General features: G+C 39.8%; 1 protein-coding gene across 1 annotated transcript in view; it reads left to right on the forward strand.

Moving 5' to 3' along the window:
• The window catches only part of CAPZA1 (capping actin protein of muscle Z-line subunit alpha 1), a 44,957-nt gene that overhangs the window by 7,613 nt on the left and 13,378 nt on the right, over positions 1 to 23,966 (forward strand). Inside the window, exons 2-3 of the mRNA XM_044004303.1 lie at positions 17,503 to 17,566; positions 19,404 to 19,455. Of these exons, the coding sequence (XP_043860238.1) occupies positions 17,503 to 17,566; positions 19,404 to 19,455 (116 nt within the window). The remainder of the gene's footprint in view (positions 1 to 17,502; positions 17,567 to 19,403; positions 19,456 to 23,966) is intronic.

A 23,966-nucleotide genomic window follows, 5' to 3' on the forward strand; every position in this document is an offset into this window, starting at 1 on the left:
GACTGAAGGAGTGATATGACAGGGACAAACCAGCAGGCTTTTGCAGTAGTCCAGGCTCAAAGTGACATGAGCTTGTACCAGGATGGTGGCAGTCAGGAGAGGAGAGAGAACATATGTGAGAAAGATCAGAAAGGTAAAAATCAGTAGTACTTGGCAACAGATTAGATATGGAGAGGCAGGGGTGAGAGAATGAGTCGTCGTCTTTGGCTGCAAGCTTACATGGCTAATAAGTAAGTTAAGAGGGGAAGATTGGAGGAGGGGAATTAATGAGTTCAGTTTTGGACATGTTGAGTTTAAGGTGTTCGTGGGACACCCAGCCTGTTCTTTTCTGGCAAAACAAAGTCATGGTAAAGGTACAGATGGCAGTATTGTTCTGTACTTTACTAAAGGACCCATACGTTTTTAGAGGAGCTTTGGCAGCATGTTAGTTTAATTCATTGATGCCTTGAATTTAGTCGTAATTAACTCTACATCCCAGGTAATTTCAAAGCATTTTTACCTGGTGGTGCGCACGCGCGAGAGTGTGTGTGTGTGTGTGGTCAGTTACACTATACTTTTCAACAAATGATCATGCAGACATTTTTTTTGGTTAATTGAGGGGGTTGGTGTAAATGGCCTTTAAGATCCCTTCTATCTCTAAATCTATAGTCCTGTGATCTTGCCTTTGATGTCAAGCAAGCACTTATTAAGCATCTCATATGTGCCAGGCATCATGCTGGGCCCTGAGGGCACAAAGAGAAAATGAAATAGCCCCTGCCTTCATTCTTCTGGGATAGCCAACCTGTACAACTATGAGAATATAAAAAATGCATAGTAATTTTAGGAGAAGGAAGCATGAGTCGCTGGGAGATGAGGAAAGGCCTTACATTGGAAGGGGCATTTGGGCTGAGCTTTGTATTAAACTAGGGATTCTAAGAGTTAAGGTGAAGGGACAGGAGATGGAAGAGAGAGACTAGAAAATAGGAAAGCTGAAAGAGTGCTCATGAGGAATTAATGTAAAAGAAGTTTAAAAGGGTCAGTTTGGAGTCATGCTAAACAAAAGTTTGGATTTAGTCCTAGTGATAGTAAGGAGCCCCTAAAGTTTATTGATCAGGGGAGTAACATAACCAGGATGTGTATTTCAGGAATGTCACTTTTGAAGCCATGTATTAGAGATGAGAAATTTAGGGCAGAACTAACAGTCAGGAGGCTCCATTTCAGTAGTCCTGGTTAAAAGTGAGAATCATCTTAACTACGGTTATTATCATGGAAGTGGAAAGAATGGAATAATGATAATAAAAATGAGGCTTTAAGGTGGTGCCATGGATAAAGTGCTGGACGTGGAGGTTGGAAAACCTGAATTCCAATATGACTTCACGCTAGCTGTGTGACCCTGGGCAAGTCACTCCACTTCTGCCTGCCTTAGTTTCCTCAACTGTAAAATAACAATAATAATACCTACCTCCCAGAGTTCTTGTGAAGACCAAATGAGGTGCTTATATAAATGTTTGCTGTAGTGTTGATGATGTTCAGAAAGAGAAAAGAAGATTGAGTTTATGATGCCTGTGAGATGTTTCAGTTCAAAGTATCCATTAGGCAGTTGATGGTATAGGACTGGAGAGAGAATATGGATGAACATACAGGTCTGTGAAACATCTGCAGAGATGATTATTGAACCTATGGGAACTGATGAGGTCACTGAGATGAAATATAAAGAGAAGGGAACTAAGAATAAAGTTTTGACTTGTAAATCCACAGTGCAATATGGATGGAGTAAAAGAGAAAAAAAGTGGTTAGCGAACAGCCAAGAGAAGTAGTATGCAAGAGGACAGGGTGGCTAACATTATGTAAAACACTGCACAGAGAGGTCAGGAAGGATAAGGACTGAGAAAAAGCAGTCTGATGTGGCAAATAGGAGATCTCTAATAACTTTGGAGAGAGTAGTTTCAATTAAGGGAAGTCAGAAACCAGATTGCAAGATGTTGCGAAATGAGAGAAGTGGAGGCAACAAGCATTAGATAACTTTTTCTACATGTTTAACTGTGAAAGGTTATAAAGATATAGGAGGTATTTGTCTGAAAACTGAGAGTACATTCAACTTCAGTACTTCTCAGGTATGTCCTCCAACAGATCTTTGATGATCGTGGATAGTCCCTTCAGCAATTCCATTCAGAATGGAGCCCTGCCAGCCCATCCTGTGCAACCCTCTTCCATAGTCTAACATGATGCCTCAGGAGGTTTTGCCCCAAGAGGTCCTCCTCCTGCACTGAAGTGTCTTTCTCAGTTTGTTCTGGCATTATGAGGATACCTGTGGAGTGCACACACTCTCCCTTGCTCATCTTTTGCTTTTATCAAGTCACGAGCCCTTTTTTCCCCCTCCAATCATAGACTTCTTTGTTTTGTTTTGTTTTGTTTTGGGCAGGGCAGGGCAGTGGGGATTAAGTGACTTGCCCAGGGTCACACAGCTAGTAAGTGTCAAGTGTCTGAGGTCAGATTTGAACTCAGGTCCTCCTGAATCCAGGGCCAGTGCTTTTATCCACTGCACCACCTAGGTGCCCCCAACAAACTTCTTTGATGCCATCCTTTATGCCTGTTCTTTGTGGTTCCTTATTTATGAATTTCATCCTGTTCACATCCACTGGCCATCTTTGGCCATTGCTCTCTGAGCAATACTCATTTTTAAGTATCCAGTGTCTACCTAGCAGTAGGATGTATGGGTTATAAACAATGTGGTACAATTTCTTGCTTCAAGACAAAGCTCAAGTACCCTCTTTTGCATAGAAATTTTCATGATTGCCCCTACTCCAAATGCTAGTGCCCTCTTTTGCAAACTTCTTTGGTGTTTTTTGTGTTGTTGTTGTTGTTGTCATCGTTTTTGGTAGGGCTATGAGAGTTGTGACTTGCCCAAGGTCACACAGCTAGTAAGTGTCAAGTATCTGAGGCTGAATTTGAACTCAGGTCCTCCTGAATCCAGGGCCAGTGCTATATCCACAGCACCACCTAGCTGCCCCCAAACTCCTTTGTTTTTAACTAGTTTGTATTTGTGCTTATTGCCTTTGTGTTTATTGTGCATATACTTATAGTTGTGCTTCTCTCTCCCATTAAAATGTAAGCTTCTTGCTAGTCGGGAATTTTTATTTTATGTATTTGTATCTCCAGGATCTATCATAGTACCTGGCACATAGTAGATATTTAAAGAGTGCTTGTGAAGAGAATAAATGACTAACCCATCCAATAGTATCTTCTCCCCTGCCACAGTGCCTGCAATATCCATAGTATTCACTTCTTTTGGTTAAGACTTTAAAAGTCCCTGTTAAAATGAAAATGTTATGCGAGAAGTTTGGGTTGATTTATTAGATTATCTGGCAATTCATTTAACAAAGTCTTAAGGAAATAAGATAACAATTTATGAAAGTTTTGATGAAACAATTAGGAAATACCCCCAGCCAGGGTATATTTATAATAGCAATTCTTTTTTGAATAGACTAAGATGACAGCTGAGACTCCTAACAATTTCTGTTATTCCATGACCTTGAAGGTAGGAATATTCAGGTACAAATTTTGCTTACTTGTTGTAATGCATGTAACAATTGACATATCAGCTATTAAGCAAATGAGAAGGTTGCATGTTGTCCCTGATCTGTTTAATAGATAACTGATATATTTATTAAGAGTTGTTTGGCATATGAAAATGGCTGTTAAAACAGTTGCGGAATGTAGTCTTATCACATAGATTAAAGCAGGTATTTTTTTGAAAGGATGTATTGAATTTATTATATGCTTTGGGGCGGGGTGGGGCAATGAGGGTTAAGTGACTTGCCCAGGGTCACACAGCTAGTAAGTGTCAAGTGTCTGAGACCGGATTTGAACTCGGGTACTCCTGACTCCAGGGCCGGTGCTTTTATCCACTGCGCCACCTAGCCACCCCCTATTATATGCTTTTAAAAAAAAGCCCAAAGGGGGCAGCTAGGTGGTGCAGTGGATAGAGCACTGGCCCTGGAGTCAGGAGGACCTGAGTTCAAATCCGGCCTCAGACACTTGACACTTACTAGCTGTGTGACCCTGGGCAAGTCACTTAACCCCAATTGCCTCACTAAAAACAAAAAGAAAGAAAGAAAAATTCCAAAGGTATACATAATAGAAATTCGTGGTTTAATATACAGATATATCTTTCTGCTCTTTGGATGTAGAAATAAATGTTTGTGCTTTGCTGATGTCTATCAACTTCAGGGAAAAAAATAAAAAATAAAAAGGATGCTCTTAAAGTTTTGACTTTCAAATTCTATTCCTCCTTCCCTCCCTTCTCTCTCCCTGATTCAGTAGGCAATCAGATATACATTATAAATATGTAATTATGTAAAACATTACCATATCAGTCATTTTGTATAAGGAAACTCAAATAAAAGACAAAATGAAAAATAAAGTGAAAAATAGTATCCTTCAGTCTGTGTTTAATCAATATCAGTTCTTTCTTTGGAGGTGGATAGTATTAGTCCTTTGGGATCATGTATTACTGAGAGTAGTTAAGACATTTACAATTCTTCATCAAACAATATTGCTGTCACTGTGAGCAGTGTTCTTCTGGTTCAGGGCAGGTATTTGAATAGAATGAAATCATTTTGGTTCTGAGGATATCCTGTTCTAATTAAGGAGTTTTAGAAAGTATTTAGATTTTGTTTGGTTTGTGCTGGGTTATAGTATGTTTTGTTTCTTTCTGGCTGTTTGCAATATTTTCTCCTTGACTTGGGAGCTCTGGAATTTGGCTATTATATTCTTGGAAGTTTTCATCTTGGGAACTTTTTCAGGAGGTGATCAGTAGATTCTTTCAATTTCTATTTTACCTTCTGGTTCTAGAATATCGGGGCAGTTTTCCCTGACAGTCTCTTGGAAGATGATGTCTAAGCTCATTTTTTGATCATGGTTTTCAGGTAGTCCAATAATTTTCAGATCATCTCTTCTGGATCTATTTTCCAGGTCAGCTGTTCTTCCAAGAAGATATTTCACATTGTCCTCTATTATTTTATTCATTTGGATTTGCTTTATTGTGTCTTGGTTTCTTATAAAGTTATTAGCTTCCATTTGTTCAATCCTAATTCTTAGACAATTATTTTCTTCAGAGAGCTTTTCCATTTGGCTTTTCAAGGTGTTGACTATTTTTTCATAACTTTCCTGCTTCACTCTTATTTTTTCCTCTACCTCTCTTACTTTATCTTCAAAGTTCTTTTTCAGCGTTTCTATGGCTTGAGACCAATTCATATTTTTCTTAGACACTTAGGATGTAGGAGCCCTGATGTTGCTATCCTCTTCTGAGGGTGTACAGTCTTCCTTGTCACCAAAGAAACTTTCTGTGATCCACACCTTTTTCTGCCTGCTCATCTTGCCAGCCTATTTCTTAACTTTTGACTCCTTCTTAAAGTGGGGCACTGCCTCCAGGATGCACTAGCCCAAGCTTCAGGGGGTCCCAGGTGGTAAGATTTAAGGAGAGGGGCTGCGCCTGAGCCAAGATGGCCACTCCCATGTGAGTCATCTCACTCTCTCACTGGCGTTCTGCGGCGTCCAGGCCTGAGGCCAGACCGGGGAACAACGCAGAGGTCACGGGGGCCAAGATGCTGAGGGTGGCATGGAGGGTGCACCTCCTGTGGGGCCGAATTCAAGCCCCGGCCCTGGCCTGCGGGCTGACAGCCAGAGCAGCCACGGGGCCTCCGTGTGCCCTGCGACCTCTGGGAAATGGTCTCCTCTTGCAGGCAGCCCGAGCCTATGACCTGCCCTCCTCCTCCTGCTGAAAGATTATCAGAACGTCCCAGGAATTGACAGGGTTGATGATGTTGTGGAAAGACTCTTGTCTCTGGAAATGGCCAACCAGAAGGAGAAAATGAAGATAAAGACTGAGCAGCTGCTAAACAAGATCACAGAAAACCCAGAAGATACCACATCCCTGGAAGCTCGAGTTATATGATTGACAGTCAAGATCAGAAACTATGAAGAACACATGCAGAAGCATCACAAGGACATGGCTCACAAGCGATTCCTCCTTATGACCATTGACCAAAGAAAGAAGGTACTAAAAAAGCTTTGGCAGACTAACTTTGAGGTGTTTGAGAAGATGTGTAAAGAGCTGGGTATCGAGTACATATTTCCCCCTCTGTATTACCAGCCCAAGCACCGACAGTAGATGGCTAAGAAGGCTTTTTGTATTAAAGTTTTCCAGGGGGGCAGCCAGGTGGCACAGTGGATAAAGCACTGGCCCTGGATTCAGGAGGACCTGAGTTCAAATCCGGCCTCAAACACTTGACACTTACTAGCTGGGTGACCCTGGGCAAGTCACTTAACCCTCATTGCCCTGCAAAAAAAACCCAAAAAACCAAAAACAAAGTTTTCCAGGAGGCACAGAAGCTGAAGAAGCAAGCAGCAGCACTGAAACACGAAGGAACAAAGAGGCCAGAGAGTCAGGGAACTTGAGTTTGATGGCCAGGCTCCACCAGTCCTGTGACACTTTATCTAGTCCAAAAAATAAAGTAACACCCCCCCCAAAAAAAAAAAAAAGATTTAAGGAGAGGCACATTCTCAGTTCACCTGGCCTGCGTTCTAGTCTGTAAGTAACCACAGGCTGCTTGCTTTTTAACCCAGAAATAAATCTGGTTAACTTTGGTTGCAAGGATGCGAACCTGTGCCCCTCCTCTACCTGGGCTCTCCACTTAAGACTGTCCTGTATACAAGCCTGGGCAAAACATCAGAGTTCCACCTCAGTGCCAGCAGAGACTCCTATAATCATAACCCTCCCCGCCCACCCCAACCACTTGACCCTCTCACCAGACTGTGAGCTGAATTAGCCAAAGCTGCAGCCAAATCAGAGGCTCCGGAAGTCTCTTTCTCTGGCATGGCCTGGGGCTGGATCTGTGTCAGTAATGCTGCAGGGTTGTGCTCCGCTCCCATCCCAGTATAGCAGACCCCTCCTGCCGAACTTCTAAGCTGTCTTTCGCTGGAAAATGGTCTCAGCCCGTCCTTTTGTGGGTTCTGCTACTCCAGGAATTGTCTTATGGCATTATTTGGAGTTTTTTGGAATGATTCTGTCAGGAGCTCCGAGAGCTTATTGCCTTTCCTCAGCCATCTTGGCTCCACCTACAGTATGTTTTGAGTTGTATTTGATATGTGATCTTAATGCATGTGGATACTTCCTCCTCTGATGTAGACTACAATTCCCTCCATACTTTCTTGTTTGCCAATTCTTCTCTAAATTTTTTTCATAAATCCCCCAAAGTAACTGTCTAATTTGCTAGAGGCCTTTTGGTTCCTTTAATATTGTTTAGACACCAGTGAGATACTTGAGCCTTCCATGTTTTCCCTCACTCTCAATCTATGACTAACCTACTTGCTTCTACTGTTATTATTCTTAATCTTATTGGGGGGCGGGGGGGGGGGCAATGAGAGTTAAGTGATTTGCCCAGGGTCATACAGCTAGTAAGTGTCAAGTGTCTGAGGTCAGATTTGAACTCAGTACCAGGGCCAGTACTTTATCGGCTGTGCCACCTAGCTGTCCCTGTTATTCTTATTCTTTTGTTTTGTTTTGTTTGGGGGGGTATTCTTATTGTTAATGATATCTTTTACACGAGTGGAAATATAAATAGGCTGCAGCATATTACCATACATCTTTCCATTAAGATCATGTTTCTGTGATTCATAGTACTACTAGGAAAATGTTAGTATTTAAAAGATTGGCTTTTGTAATAGTGAGTAGCAATTGCTGAGCAGTTTCTCAAATACAGTACATTCCTGTTCTAACACATAGAACTTTCACCTCTGTAGTATGGAAGTAGTTACCTATCTGCAGTGTTTGTTACATGGGGGGGGACATAGGGAAGGACCAAGATAATGGGGTAAATTGAGATTTGGCTTTAGAGCCAAGAAGACGTGGATTCAAAGCCCACAAATCTGACCATGTTCCACCTACTCAGTAAACTTTATTGGGTCCCAGTCACCTTCAGGATCAAATAAAACTCTGGTGTTCAAAGCCCTTTACAACATGTTCCTACCTACCTTTCTAGTCTTTTACACCTGCCTTATATTCTGCCATCTTCAATCCAGTGACATTATCCTCCATGCTATTCCTCAAAAAACATACTTCATCTCCTCACCCTAGACATTTTCACTGGCTGTCCCCCATGGCTTCAAGTCCCAGCTAAAAGTTAGGAACTTTCTCCAGAAAGTTCCTCTTAATTCTAGTGTCTTCCCTCTGTTGATTATTTACAAATGTCATATCCACATAGATATATATTGAAAGAAATACATTTTGTTTACATGCTGTTCTCCCCCCCCCTCCCCCAATTAGACTGTGAGCTCTTTGAGAACAGGGACTGTCTTTCTTTGTATCCCCAGTGCTTAGTATGGTGCTTGGCACATGGTAGGTGTTTGATAGATATTTATTGACTGAGCATTTTACATCAGACTGTGAATCTATTATGTCAAGATTCCTTTTATTTAAGAACACGTAATAAATTCAAATTATCTTGTCTGATTCCAACTGAGCATCCTTCTGTTCTTCTTTTAGGAGACTGGATATACCCAGTCTTCCTCTCTCTACCCTCTAACCCAAAAATTTGGTGGGGGGAGAAAAGGAAAACAAATATGCATAGTCAAACAAAAACAAAATAAATTCCATTTTGGCCATGTCCAAAAATTTGTTTCATTCTGTGTCTTGAGTGCATTATCTCCCGTGCTTCCTCATTAGTCCTCTAGGACAGAGGTGTTAGATTCATGGCTTTCAGCAGAGCCAGATTAAGATGTTTAACATAATAAATTTAAAAAAAAAATTTTTTAACTGTCAAACTCAAAAAAGGGCTTCATGTTGATTTACATTTCCCTATTACATTTTGATCTTGTTCTAGGGAGTTTTATAGAAATTTTGACACTTTAGACACAGTTGGTCATTATATTGTCGAGTTCTTAAGTTTTTCAGAATTGCCCTTTTTTTGGGGGGGGAAGGGGCGTCTACCAGTTCCCACTCACTTCACTCTACATCAATTCTGCTCACTTAACTTGTTATCAATTCATACAGTGTTCCGGGGTTTCTTAAAAACTATCTTTTCAGTATTTCTTACAGCATAGTAATATTCTCTGCATTTATATACAATAACTTGGTTAGTCATTCCCCACTTGAAGGACACTCCTTTAGGTTCTAGTTCTTTACCACTACAAAAAAGGACTATTAATATGTTTTTGTACATATGGATCCTTTTTCTTTGATCTTTTGGGGGCATGAGCCCAGTAGTGGTATCACTGTGTCAAAAGGTGCACAGTTTAGTCACTTTTAGGACATGGTTCCAAATTAAAGTTCCTGTTTCCCCACAACCCTCCCAGTATTAGTCAATTTCCTTTCTTTGGTCAGTTTTGACATCCGATGAGGTGGATCCTCAGGGTTTGCTTTAATTTGCAATTAAATTTGCCTCACTTATTTAGTACTTTGGTGCATGGTTTTGTTTTGTTTTTTTCATATGGCCAAAGAAAGCCTCGGTTTCTTCCCTTGAGTACTGCCTGTTCATATCCTTAGACCATTTTTCTATTGGGGAATTGCTCTTGTTCAGTGGTTTCCTTGACCTTTATCCCCTCCTATTTCCCTATTCGGTAAGATCACATTTCTATACACAACTCTGTGTCTGTGTGTGTTCTTCCTTCTTTGAACCAGTTCCAATGAGAGTAAGGTTCAAGCATCGCCTACCACCACTACCCCGTTTCCCCTCCACTGTAAAAACTCTTCCTTGCACACCTCTTTTGTCTGAAAAAGTTTTTCCTGTTCTACCTTTTCCTTCCTCTTCCCAGTATGTCCCTTTTTCCCACCCTTTTGGGTTTTTGTATGCCATGGACACATTACTAACTTTGGCTTTGATACTTCAACCCTGTATTATATAAAGGAGGGGAATTGCCTCAGAAAAAACAAACAAATATATCTCTTTGTATTTAATTCTAAATTTGTTCCATATAAATAAATCCATTTGCTTTAATTGAAAAGGAGGCTGTTTAGTCTTGTTTCTTGCTAGTCTGGGAGAAGCAGTGGGCAAGGGCAGGCCCTTACAGCTTGGCCCACATGGGGCTTAATGAACCTGGGGGATTTTTTAAACCCCCAGGCAGATAGGGAGCTAATAGCCCCATAGACAGTCAGCCAGGAGTTCACAGATTAGGGCCCAGTTAAATATTTTTTTACATTGAATGGCGACTGTTGCAGGACTTATGGGCCAATTATAATTTTTCAGCTAGTTATAATTTTCCAGAGAGCTAGTATAGTTATATTTTTTTAGATTAGTTAGCAGTTAATTTTTTTTTCTATCTTTGATTTTATTAGTTTCACCTTTGTTATTTAATTAATTCCCAAATAATAAAATCTGATCCTTCTGTGAATTAAACTTGTAAGGCTCCTTTCTTATTGGCCTGGGAGAAATATCTAAAAAGGGCAATTCAGAGGGGAGGGTGAACCTAAAAGGTCCCTCCATAGGCAGTTTTTGAAGGACCTCCCCTTTTGGGGGAGGAAGATTGAATGCTCCATGAGGGAAGGCAAAGGTTCTTCCCGGACACTCTCTCTCTCTCTCTGGGGACTGCTGTTCTGGTGGTACAAGCAACTGTAGACTGTCCAGGTTTTGGTGAGTTAATTACGGAAAACCCTAAATTCCTTTGAATTAGCTTATTTGGAAACGATCTGGGGATTGCATAGGCTAAATTTAGAGTTAAGAGTATTTGTATTTTTTTTTTTTTACAGTCCCTGGTCCCTTGTGATTGAATGCCAGTTACGCTGGAACTGCAACCCAGAATTGCATATGAGCAATAGAGTTGCCAAACAGTGCCACCTGTACCCAGTACCAACAAAGGGTCCTCTGTAATCTCTTTATGACCAGTTATTTGACCCCTTGACCTTCTTTGGGCTTAAGAGCTCCTGAAGGTACTGTTGCTGCTGCTACAATGGCAGCTGGCATTTGTGGACTCCAGACAGTTTTCTCTCCCTAGTGTCACAAATTTCTCCTGCTGACCTCCTGAGTTTTCTTAAGCTGGAAAAATGTCTAACCCTGACCTTTTGTTGGCTCTGCCACTCCAAAATTGACTTGAGGTATTCATTTAAAGTTGTTTGGAAAAGACTGTTGAGAAGAGTTCAGCTAGGTTGCCTTTAATATGCCATCTTGGCTTTGCCCCTTACTGCTCCTTAAGGAGACATATTGTTGAGGGGGGAAATGTAAAGCATTAAAAAAAAAAATCAACAAATAATTAGCATAAATGGATCTTGTATACCCTACATATTTAATTGTGAAATGGTAAAGATGTGATCCTTTACTATCACTTGTACCTTCCTCACTGTTACCACATTGATGATGCCAGTCAATAGACAAGATAAAATTTAGGCAAAGCATTTATTAAATTACATTAAAGGCATTACTGTTATTGTGCCAGGCACTGTGCTAAACAGTAGAAATACAAATACTGGGAAAAGACAGTCCCTGCATTCAAGGAACTTTTTTTTTTTAGAGAGACAATTGGGGTTAAGTGACTTGCCCAGGGTCACACAGCTAGTAAGTGTTAAGTGCCTGAGGCCGGATTTGAACTCGGGTACTCCTGACTTCAGGGCCAGTGCTCTATCCACTGCTCCACCTAGCTGCTCCAGAACTTTCTTTTTAATGGGGAAGATAACACATAAAAGGGGACTGAAGAGTGAGGAAGGGAAGGTGGAGATGTACAGTCGGTAACTGAACCAGGTACATGAGTGTCATGGGTGCTTCCTTAAATGGAGATTCTGGGAAGGAGGTCACCAATCCAAGGAGGAGGCCAGAAGGGTAGAGGCTATCCCTTCTGCCTGAGAAAGCTCAAAGGTGGGAAGTAGTCCAGAGAGCCAGGCGCTGAGCCAGGTTAGAAGTGAACATTGCTTATGTTATTACTTAGTGACTTACTGTTGATTACCTGGGGGGCAATAAATGAGGTCCAGATTTTTTTCTCCACATTTTATCTCGTTACCTTATATATCAGTCCCTTAACACCCTCATAATTGTGTTTCTTCTTTCATATATATGCACACAGACCTCCTTCATACATACATACATACATACATACATACATACATACATACTTGGTCCAGTTTATCTGCTTTAATGGATAAACATTTGTTGTAAGTTTATCTGTTCTCTTCAGTGCAATTTCTACCTCCTCTTTAAATATATCTAGGATTATGAGTCTAGTGTCCTTGATGGAGGAAATTTGCTATAATGATTTTCACCAATCTTTTCCATTTGTTGTTTGTAGACTGCATTCCCTTTTCATCCTTGAACACCCATCTCTTGAGATGACTTTGCTTTGTTGGGTATCTTGCAAAACTTTATTTAAACTAGTTTAACCCTCTACTGCCTCCCTGCTTTATGTGACATACAGTTTCATCAATTTGGCTAACTCCTAATGTAGAAACTATTCCATGGTTGTATATTAGTAGGTCACATGATGTGTATGCAAGAGAGACTGACAGACAAAGAAGCAAGATTTGGGCTTAGTTCTTCTTAGTCCCAAAAGTGCCCCCTTCTCATCCCCACACCAGGCTGCTGCTTTGCAAAAATGAAAGTCACACCTTTTAGCCTAGTTTCAAAATACTAAGTAAATGTGATTATTATCAGCATGATGCTCCTTTTAATATATGTTGAGAAACTAATCTACCAATAGCTAGCTATTAACTGAATGGCCAAAATATATCCTTTATTGATTACATGCAGCTATATGAGTGATCAATCTCAAGTCTTGTCAGGGTAGCAAGAATCTCTCCATAGGTGGTGCAAAGCAAAACTTCTTAGAATCTTGTGGAAACCGTTTAGAAGGCACAGAATCAAACAGTGAAAGGTGTGCTGTAAGAGAATGAAGAATCTGCAGAACTATTTATGGATATTTTCAAAGGCAGACCACTGGGGTGTAACAGCCTTCTCCAAAATATTCAGAGAAAGATAAAATATTAACAGATAATGTCAAAAATCACATAAGCGAGTAGTAGAAGCCTTTTATTTTTCTACCTAGAAGGAAGCAAGATTTCTCTTCATGTCTTTAGGTTAACAATACTGATCTAGTCACAAGATTTGCAGTAGTAACGTCATGCATTCTAGAAGCATAATAGAATAACACAGGCTTAGGGTTGTTTCCATGTAAATCATCATCCTTAATACAATTCAGATTTATATAAGGCTTTGAGGTTTACAAAACATTGTCCTCTTACCAATCCTGTGAGATTGGTAGTATAAGTATAGCCCTGATTTCTAGATAAGGAAACTGAATTTTGGAAAGATTGTGACTTTCCCAGGATCATATAGCTAGTAAAGACTTTTCTTTGACCAGTAGAAACTGTGGAATCTGGATGCAGATTAAACTATACTGTTTCTGCTTTTTTGTTTTTTGTTTTTTGAGGGTTTTCCCTTTTGTTCTGATTCACAATATGACTAATGCAAAAATTTGTTTAATGGGATTGTACATATATCAGATTTCTTGCTGTCTTTGGGAGAGGGGAGGCAAGGGAGGGAGGAAAATGTGGAACTAGAAATCTTATAAAAACAAATGTTGAAAACTATCTTTACATGTAACTGGAAAATAATAAAATATATGATTTAAAAACAAAAAACAAAAAAAAAAAGAAAGGGCTAATGTGGCAAGTGTAGGACTCTAGGGGGCAGTAATGAATTAAATACAAATTCAGATTAGTCAAATCCTAACTGCTGTTGAAACCAAATACTTTGCCTCTTCAATAAGAACACAGTCTATGATTCAGCTGTTTCTTTTATTATGCTTTACTTTTTGAGGCAGTGTGATATGGTGTAAAGAGCAGAGGTCTTGGAGTCAGGAAAACCTGAATTTAAGCATATTGCCTCTCATAGATACTTAATGTTTGTCAAATTGAATCATGACTCCCAACATTTACTACTTGTGACCTTGGACACATCACTTACCTGCTTTGAGACTCAGTTTCATCTATAAAATGGAGATAATACTTGCAGTATTTCACAGGGTCATATGGGGGAATGTACTACATAAGTTTGAATTGATACTGCACTATAGTTGTTGCTCTGAAACTTAGTGGTATAGTGGGAAAGGAGTTCTTTATTTCCATCTAAACATTTCTTTTCCTGCTTCCCCATTTGTTAAACTGCTTTATGGACTACTTTAATACACTAAAATATTTCCTTCAGTTAGAAACAAGAAGGGCCTAGTTGACCTGTTTTATGCTGAAGGAGAAAGAAATCTGTTGTTAGGTATAAACTACCAAAACTTACAGAACTGGTTTTGTAAAGACACCTAGGGCCACTGATTATCTCTTCCTTGGGTTATCTATTCTGCCAAGGGATAGGAATCCATCTCCCTTGGATCCATGTAACTTGTCTCTCTCCCTCATCTACTCCCCATGAAAGTAGTCCTGCATATACATTTACGTTATTTAGGCAGCTGCATTAGCTGCACATGACCCAGTTTGAATGTTGAATTTGTCTTTGAAGCTTCTGCTCTCCCTATTCCTGACTTCACTAAAACCCCACTGACTTCCCATCCCTAAATGTGCTTATAACCATATAAATATTCCATTATATTCAGTGACATTTTGGGATCCATTGCTTGAAAAGAAATGAATTTGACTTTTTCAGTCACTTTTGCCAATCTAATAGGCATGAGATGGAACTTCAGAATTGCTTTAATTTGCATTTCTATCATCTGTTTTTTTCCTATTAGGATTTGGCCCTTCCCCCCCCTCCCCATTAGCTATTGGTAGCTTGTATTTCTTTCTTAGAAAATTATCTGTTTGGAGCAGGTAGGTGGCACAGCGGATAGAGCACTGGCCCTAGAGTCAGGAGGACCTGAATTCAAATCCAGCCTCAGACACTTACTAGCTGTGTGACCCTGGGCAAGTCACTTAACCCCAATTGCCTCACCAAAAAAACAACTATCTGTTCATATCTTTTGACTCATTTGGAGTTTAGAAAGCTTTCTCAAGGAATTTAGCCTCAAAGAGGAGAGATATAGGCAAATAGTTAGCAGGGATGGGGGACAACACATGAGCATATTTGTAAACATTTGTGATGCAGGATCTAGTCGATTGGGAAAGATTGAAGATTAGAGAGTAGGAATGATAGAGGGGACAATCTGCTGGAAAAGATGAGATCAAATAGGATTGAAGATACATTTAGAGAGGGTTGTGTTAGCCAGGAAAAGGGCCACCTCTTCATGAGAAACAAGGGTGAAAGTGAAGATAATAAGACTTACGAGAGATATCGAATGGCCTGTTTTTTGAATGAAGTCTGGGGTGATCTCCCTATGCTGTTGGCAGGTAGTGTTTATATAAAAAGGCAGTTGTGCATTAGTCAGAGGATCCAGGTTAATATTCTGTCATTGATTCTTCCTGCTTGTATGACCTTGAGCAAGTTGTTTAAGTTTCCTAGGCCTTAGTTTTCTCATCTGTAAAATGTGATGGTTGGACTAAAGAGCTTCTAAGTTAACTTTCACATCTAGATCTAAGATCCTATGATCTTTACCTCTTCTTAAAAATCCCTATCTTCCTCAAGGCTCAGGTCAGGTGCAGTCTCCTTTGGTAATAAGCCTTCTCCAATTCCCTCATACTCTCTCCCTCCTAAAATTATTTTATATTCGTTATATTGTATAACATCTTTCCCTCCAGTAGAATAGAAATTCTTTGAGGGCAGGCAATGTTTTTGTCTTAATATCCCCCGTTGTAGCACAGTGCCTTATACCTACTAAGAACTGAATAAATACTTATTGAACTGAACTTTTATAAACTGAGAGACATCTAGTTTGTGCTCTGTGCTTTGCAGTATTCTGTTTATGTTTAACATGGCTTTCCCTAAGATTCTGACCCCCAACAAATGTGTACTTTCTAATTAGGAAAAGTTTTAACTTTATAAGCAGAACCCATTTGGTGGAAACAGCCAGTATTTCAGACCAGAAACATACTTGGATTGAGAAAATGCTCTTTTCCTATTCAGAGATGTACTTTTACTAGAAGAAGCATGGTGTCCAGCATGGAGGGCCCTTCCTATCTCTGATAATTCCTTCTGTGGTCAGACTACATCTGTTATACTTGGGGTCCATGTTTTAAGAGGTTGTTGACAGGAAGAGTATGACCAAGGAGAGTGAGAACCCTAAAGATCATGCCATATGTGGATCAGTTGAGCTTGGGGAAAAAAAGACTCAGGAGGTACATGTTATCTTCAGGGAATTGAAAGTCTGCTATATGAAAGAAAGATTCTATATTTGCTCTGTTTGGCTTCATGGGGGAGAACAAGGCACCCAGGGGTGAGAGTTGCAAATTCAGGCTTTTTGCTCATTATGAGGGAAAGTGTCCATAACAGGCTGGATAACCTCTGAGGTCCCTTCCATCTCTTAGATTTTGATCATAAATGTGCAAATAGTTGATTTTCATACCATTATGTCAAATGCTAGAAAATCTCCAACAATCCTTGCTTCCCTGATACGTAATAATTCCTGCAACCTCTAGAAGATAATCTGGTTGATCATTTAAAGTATTACTATCATTTGTAGGTGTTGCCAGATTGTATACCAAATAGTTAACACTTTATAAACAAGAAGCTTGGAAATTGTTTCCATTCCAAATGTAGGCCTAAGAAAGATTACAAGGTAGGAATTCAACAGTTCTACAGTTACATGCCCTTTTTGCTGCCTACAATGACAGAACATTAAGTGAATGTAGAGCATTAAGTGAATTGTGCCTGAATTGTTATTAGTGGTGGTTGGAGGGGGCGGGGCGGGACAGGCAAGACTCCTTAAGAGCAGGGACTGCCTTTATTTCTTATTTGTATCCCTAGAGCATAACATAGTTCCTGGCACATAGTAGGCCCTTAATAAATGTTTACTGACTGACCTTGTTTGTAGAGAAATCATTCTACCTACCTCCAGAACGCTGCCTCTCTTCCCCTCCCCTCCTACCTCCCCCCCCCCCAAAAAAGTAAATGTACAATTCATGAAGCAAGTGTTTCCAAACTGTTGGAGGCACTATATTTCTTCAGATTCATTTAGATACTAATAGCTTCTGGATATTTTCTGAAATTAAGACCTAAGAGTGAATAAAATCCATATGTATGTGAATTTTTATTCTAGAGGTTAAAGGGAAAAAATAATTGAAGTCTGTTTTCCTGAATGTATTATTCTATGATGAAAACTGATCTTTGATCCTAAAGATAGAATGATCAGACAAACACATGTACCCTGTAATCAACTCAGATGTACAGGGTGGGTCAAAAGTCACAAAGGGATTTCAATATTTAATAACTTGATTTTTTGTTTTTAATTTACAATACCATAGCATCATAGACAGTAAGTATAGGAAATTAACTTACGTTACATGTGGAAAAATAAAATCTCATAAATGGTGAAAAATAAAGAAAAAATAATTTTCAAAAAATTATTAAAACTTCATTACTTTTGGCCCACCCTGCATATTAATAAATTGACTGTTTATATAACTACCAATAATCACTAATCAATAATTCTCCGCTTTTCTTCTAGGTACGGATAGCTGCCAAGTTCATCACTCATGCTCCCCCAGGAGAATTTAATGAAGTGTTTAATGGTGAGTAATTAAACATCAGTAAATGGTTAAATTGTTAAATGAGAACTTCATTAGAGAGGGAGAATAATGACTTGACCTTGTATTTTTCTCTTTATCATTACAAGTCATCACTTTAAATCTCCAAGCCAAAATATTTGATAACCCATAATACCCATATACCAGGATTCCATATCATCTTTCCCACTACCCCAATCTCCAAAATACTGATTAAATGAGAACCAGACCTGAGGCTAAGAATAAAAATGATCAAAGACCAACAAGAAACATTTGGTACTGGGGCAGCTAGGTGGCGCATTGGATAGAGCACTGGCCCTGGATTCAGGAAGACCTGAGTTCAAATGTGTCCTCAGACACTTGACACTTACTAGCTGTGTGACCCTGGGCAAGTCACTTAACCCTCATTGCCTGGCCAAAAAAAGGAAAAGAAAATAAACATATGGTCTCAAAATGTAAGACTCAAATTATGGACCGAAATTGTAGACAGTATAAATTAAGAAATACAGAAGTATATGCCTCTGTGTTAATTTAATAACTGATCATTTCCTGAGATCCAAAACAACAATAAAACAAACTGTCCTGTGGTGTTGTAAGTTCCAGAATTTTCTGTGCACTTTGACCATAATTAAGTTTCAGTGCTCAGTCTAGTGCATGTAGTCAATTTATCTCAAAATTATAGATAGAATAATATTGGCATGCTGAAATGTAACCAGTAAAAAAAAAATCTGTAAGCATGTCAGCTTTTTATATTGAGTGAATCAACCTAGTGCAAAAGTAGAATTAGGGTCGATAACCATTTACCATCCTAGTCAACACCTGCTGATTGTTTGGGGGTGGCGGGCAGTAATTACTTCCCCAAGTTCTCTCCATCCTTTCTAAGCATAAATTTCAACAACTAATTTAAACACTTTCATTGCTATTTAAATTTTGACTTTAATTCATTTTAACCCTCAATCTTATGAAACAAACTTTTCTTTAGTCCCCTGTTTGATAGCTAACAATTATAACTATTTCACTGAAGTAACATTAAGACAAATGAGACCAAAATATTAGACCAGAGGTTGGCAACTTTGCTGTGGCATGAGTGACCATTCTTATTGACATATCAGATGCTTGTACCTACTTCCTGGGAGCTTTGAGCACTAGTAGCCTCTTGGTTTTTAATCAGACTCCCTCTCTCAACCACAAGTGCCTTCCCCAGCATGCCAAAAGGAATGTGAGCACAATTTGGGCACACCTGTTTGAAAGACTGCTGACCCCTGCATAGAGAAACATTCAGCAATATCACTGCCATTGACCAGTGCCCAGTATTTTCAGAAGAGTCTTTAATTTCTGTCTAGATGAATGTATTAGGACCTTCTGAGATACAAGGACAAAGAATGCTAATTGTAACAGGCTGGTCAAATGAAACTAGGTTAATGTCAGTGAGTGTAAAAATCCTTTGAGAGAAGCCTTTGATGTTTTTTATTTACATAGTACCTTCGATGGAAGTAGTAGGCACAGAGTCTGAGACACAGTATGGCATTGTAGATTGAGGGTCTTCATCAGGTCCCACCACTGACCTGTCCTGGCTGTGTGACCCTTGTCAAGTCACTTAACCTCAATGCTCTAAGAAGCTTTCCAAGACTGTGGGTTACAAAGAAGGTGCTCATCTGCATGAAATCACAGATCCAGTCCCTATGCCTATTCCTCTATTTAGAATTTATTTGCATTTGTTAATATCTGGTGACATGTAATCTGTACAAATATTAGTTTTTTAATGCCTAACAATCTATCCTAGACATTGCTAAAAATTTGGTACATTTGTCCTTTCTCAACCCTTTTAATATTTTCCCCCCAGATGTTCGGTTACTACTTAACAATGACAATCTTCTCAGGGAAGGGGCAGCTCAGTAAGTACTTTTTAAACCTACTTTAGTCGACCTCCTTAATGTTGGATACATTCTTTGTAGAGAATCAGACCTCTAGGAAGGTTATGTTACTCAAAAAGATTTTCAGCATCTGTCTACCATTAAACAATGTGGGGGGAAATAGTTACTAAAAACGTAAGCACTATATTAATAAGCAGTCAGTCAGTAAACATTTATTAAGGACTACTTACTAGATGCCAGGCACTGTGCTAAGCAGTGTTAATTTGCATTTAGTGAGTTATATATTCAGTTTGAATGTAAATGTATTGCTAGTTTAGAAAAGGTTAGAGGTTACTCTTTTATCTAGAAGACTTTGAGTTTTTCAAGGCATTTCCCAAAAGGTTCCTGGTTAATAAATCTAGAACTCAAGTGCACATGAACATGTAGCATCTTAGATAGCTGTCCTTAAGCAATTCCTGTCAGAAATTGTTTGTTTGCTTAAGAGTTCATGGAGAATTTGCAGAGTCACTGACAATATCATCATTGGGCACAAAATGATACAGTCATCTCAGACTTTAGTGCCTAAATTTGACTTCATAAAATCTTAGACTTGGAAGGAGGTCAGAGGTCATTCAATCCAGCATTTTACCCAGTGCAAGAATCTCTTTTATAATATCCCTGCTAGATTGAACAGCGCCCCTCCCCCCAGTCTTCATTTATATAAACTTGTCAAGGCTTATCTAAAATAAAAAAGCTCTTGCTATTATATTAGAAACAAACTAGAACATAGAATTCAGTCAGATTATTGAGTTGTAGTCTCTCACACTTAAAACAATTTATAGGCATTATTTTAGATACTACATACATGGGGGGAGCAGCTAGGTGACGCAATGGATAAACCACCAGCCCTGGATTCAGGAGGACCCGAGTTTGAATCCTGCCTCAGATACTTGACACTTACTAGCTGGCTTACCCTGGGCAAGTCACAACCCTCATTGCCCCGCAAATAATAATAGTAATAATAAATGGAAAAAATAGATACTACATACATGCTTTGGAATGGAAATAGTATCTGGACCAGAAAGATGCAGGCACAAGAAAAGAACAATTTCAAAAAGTAGGTTCAGTTCTTTTCTATGAGTGGAGGAAATGTAAATGATGAAATAGATAGTTAGGGGCAGCTAGGTGGCACAGTGGATAAAGCACTGGTCCTGGATTCAAGAGTACCTGAGTTCAAATCCGGCCTCAGACACTTGACACTTACTAGCTGTGTGACCCTGGGCAAGTCACTTAACCCTCATTGCCCCTAAAAAAACAAAACAAAACAAAACAAGATAATGTAGAAGAAATAGAGAGACAGTGCTTTGAGAGCATGCTTCAGTGGTCACAAGGGCTGAATCGGCCAGTTCTAGACTACTAGAATTCTGGTCTGCTCTAATGCTTCCAGTGACAAGGCAATTTACTATCTCATAAGTCAGTCTGTTGGATTTTCAGATAGGTCTAATTTTTAGAAAATTTATCCGAATTCTAGTGGAAATTTGCTTGCAGCTTTCACTCATTGATCCTAAATCATCTACCTTGTGAAACAACCCTCCCCAAAATCAAATCCTCCACATGTCACTTTTTTCTTTATTAATAAATTGTTTCAACATTTCATACAAATCTCCAACTCACAGTTCAGTCCCCTGTACAGTTTCTCAAAACAGTTGAAGTTGTTCTCTGCCATCTTTTAAACTAACGACACATGCGGTATAATATTTTAGCAATTTGTCGTTTGTTAAAAAGAAAGGCATATGGGGCAGCTTGGTGGCACAGTGGATAGAGCATTGGCCCTGGATTCAGGAGGACCTGAGTTCAAATCTGGCCTCAGACACTTAACACTTACTAGCTGTGTGACCCTGGGCAAATCACTTAACCCCCGTTGCCTCACCAAAAAGAAAAAAGAAAGAAAGAAAGGCATATGCTTTAACTTTGATCAGTAGTGACATCTTATGTATGTTTTTTTATCTGAGAATTGTTGCTATGTAAAGTTATCTTTGTGTATGTAGTAGATGTGTCACAAAACAGTTTTTAGGCATTTGAAGACACCTATTATGTTTCCTTTCCTCTTTGTGGTCTTCTCACCAGACTAACACTTGTTAAGTTTGATCATTCCTTCTAAAACATTGTTATAAGTTCTTTACCATCTTTGTAATCTTCACCTGCTTGTATTATTTCAGTCATCCCTCCTAAGTACCAACAAGAGCTGCATATGTTTCAGGTGCGGTCTAGTCAGCGCCCAGTGCAACGAAAGCATGATTCTGTTTTGGAGACTTTCCTTCTAATAACGCAGCCTAAGACGTGTTAACTTTCGGCGGCCATGCCACACTACTTGTTCTTATTAAGCAAAACCCCTAAGGTTTTTCTCTTTTCTTTCCTTTTCAACCCAACATGTGATTTCATCTCTTTAGAAAACCTCGAAGTAAAGGAATTCCCTCCATTGCTGCCAGTTGGCCTCTCCTCTGCAGTTCATGATCTTCCAGGAACGGGGGTCACTGAGAGGTTCAGTGACTTGTCTGGGGTCACACAGCCATGATATTTCAAAGGCAGGACTGAAAACGATTTCTTGACAACTCTGAGCCAAGCTCTCTATCTTCAGTGCCACAGCTGCTTCTCAGCTACGGAGGTGTTTCCAAAATATCTACTGTTAGAATTGGTCTTGTACAAAGTAGCTTTTAGGACCCAAGTAAAAAGTTTACATTTTTCCTTATTAAATTTTATTTTGTTCCATCTCATTAGAGATCTTTTAAAATCTTGATTTGGTAATCCATTATTATCCCTTTCAGCTTTTTGTCTTACCCATTTGATAAGCTCAGAAAACTCTTTCCTCTCCTTTATATGCAGTCCTTCACCAAATCCTGTTAATTCTCTCTGCCATCCCTGACATCATCCCCTTCTCATCCTTGTACCCTGTGCCCTTCTCACCGCCTGACTGAACTAAAATAAGTTCTTAATTTGTCCCTGTGCCTTCAGTGGCTCCCTTCTCCAACCTATCTTTCACATAGCTGCCAAAACAACTGTCCTAAGGGACAGATCTGACGATGTCATTCTAGTGTGCAAAAGCCCTCAGTGACCCCTTTCTGTTCCTACTTGAGACACTCCAGTCTGGTTTCATTTTACCTTTCCATCTTTATTTCATATTACTTCTCTTCGCACACCCTACGTTCCAGCCAAACGGTCCACCTTGCTCTTCCCTGAAATAAACACACCATGTCCCCTGTGTGGGGTGCAGGAGTGCTGAGTGGAATGGGAACACCCCATGGGCCTGGGCCTCCCTGACCACTCAAAGTGCAGTCTCTCCAAAAGTCACCAGGTGGCGCTCTGAGCTCACGCCGCTCCTTGTTTCTTATGCTGCTTTCTGCTTCTCAGAAGGGCATAGCCTGCCTCTCCTAGGTTCTCCCACTTAGAGGTTTTCTTCTAGTGCTTGGCCCACATAGGGTTGAAAATACAAATATTAGCATAGAAACTCTTTGAGGGTAAGGCCCATTTTGTTTTCCTCTTTTGTATCCCCAGCTCCTAGCTCCATCATGGCTGCTTAAGAGATGTTTATCAATTAGTAGCTTATTTCATATCAGCGTCAATCCCATTCCATTAAGTTTCTTATTTTCTTCCCTATTTCATATGAGCCAAAGGATCACATACTCACGTTATTTACTGAATGGAACAAAAAAATACTACATTGAGTCTGAGTCTTGAGTCCAAGAGCAACAACTATTGCCCACCCACATGCTGCCCTCCTTGGGTAGTTGCCCACATTGGCACCATTGCCTGGTACTGGTGCACTGGCAGTGTAATGGGTTTACGGTGATACAGGTTCAGATGCTGAGGCAGGAGAAATGGTTAAGGAGAACATGGAGAGTGGATAAAAAGGTCAGGCAATCAGCAGTCACAGGCTACCCTGTATATATGGGAAAGAGTTTCCTGTGCCAGAGCTGGATAGGCTCAAAAGACTTACCAAAGGTTTACAAGGGGTTGTTGTGGCAGTGATGCCCATAACTCTTTGGTTGCTACAGGACCATAGTACATACAACTGGATCCTGTATAACTTGGACACAGAATTTCTGCCAGGCTACTTCTGTCCTAGTTGTAGTAGGCACTTCACAAGGTAGAGAAGTCCATGTGGGACCTCCTGTTTTCCAAAGGGTGCCAGAGGAGTCAATACCAGTAAACTGGATAAGAAACAACATTGGCATAAATGAGGAGGCACAGATAAGGAGAAAGACTCAAATTTTCAGATATGGTTTTATAAAATTATTTTAGATAGTTTCACAGAAGGGGAGCACTAATAATCTGGGAAAGAGTCTTTGTAAGACTTGGTCCGTGGGTCTGGCTTTTCTGAGAGCCAGGGACTTTCCCTAAACCCATGGTTCTTGCAGCACTTCAGAACCCTACTGGCTACAGGATTCATTGGGGGTCTGGGCTGCATAAAAAACCAACAAAGGAAAAGGGAGAGGTGGGTGATGACATTGAAAAAGGGGAAGTGCCACAACAATTAACCAGAATATGCTGCAATC

This window comes from Dromiciops gliroides, chromosome 4 (genome assembly GCF_019393635.1).
Source record: "Dromiciops gliroides isolate mDroGli1 chromosome 4, mDroGli1.pri, whole genome shotgun sequence".
Lineage (NCBI taxonomy): Eukaryota > Metazoa > Chordata > Mammalia > Microbiotheria > Microbiotheriidae > Dromiciops > Dromiciops gliroides.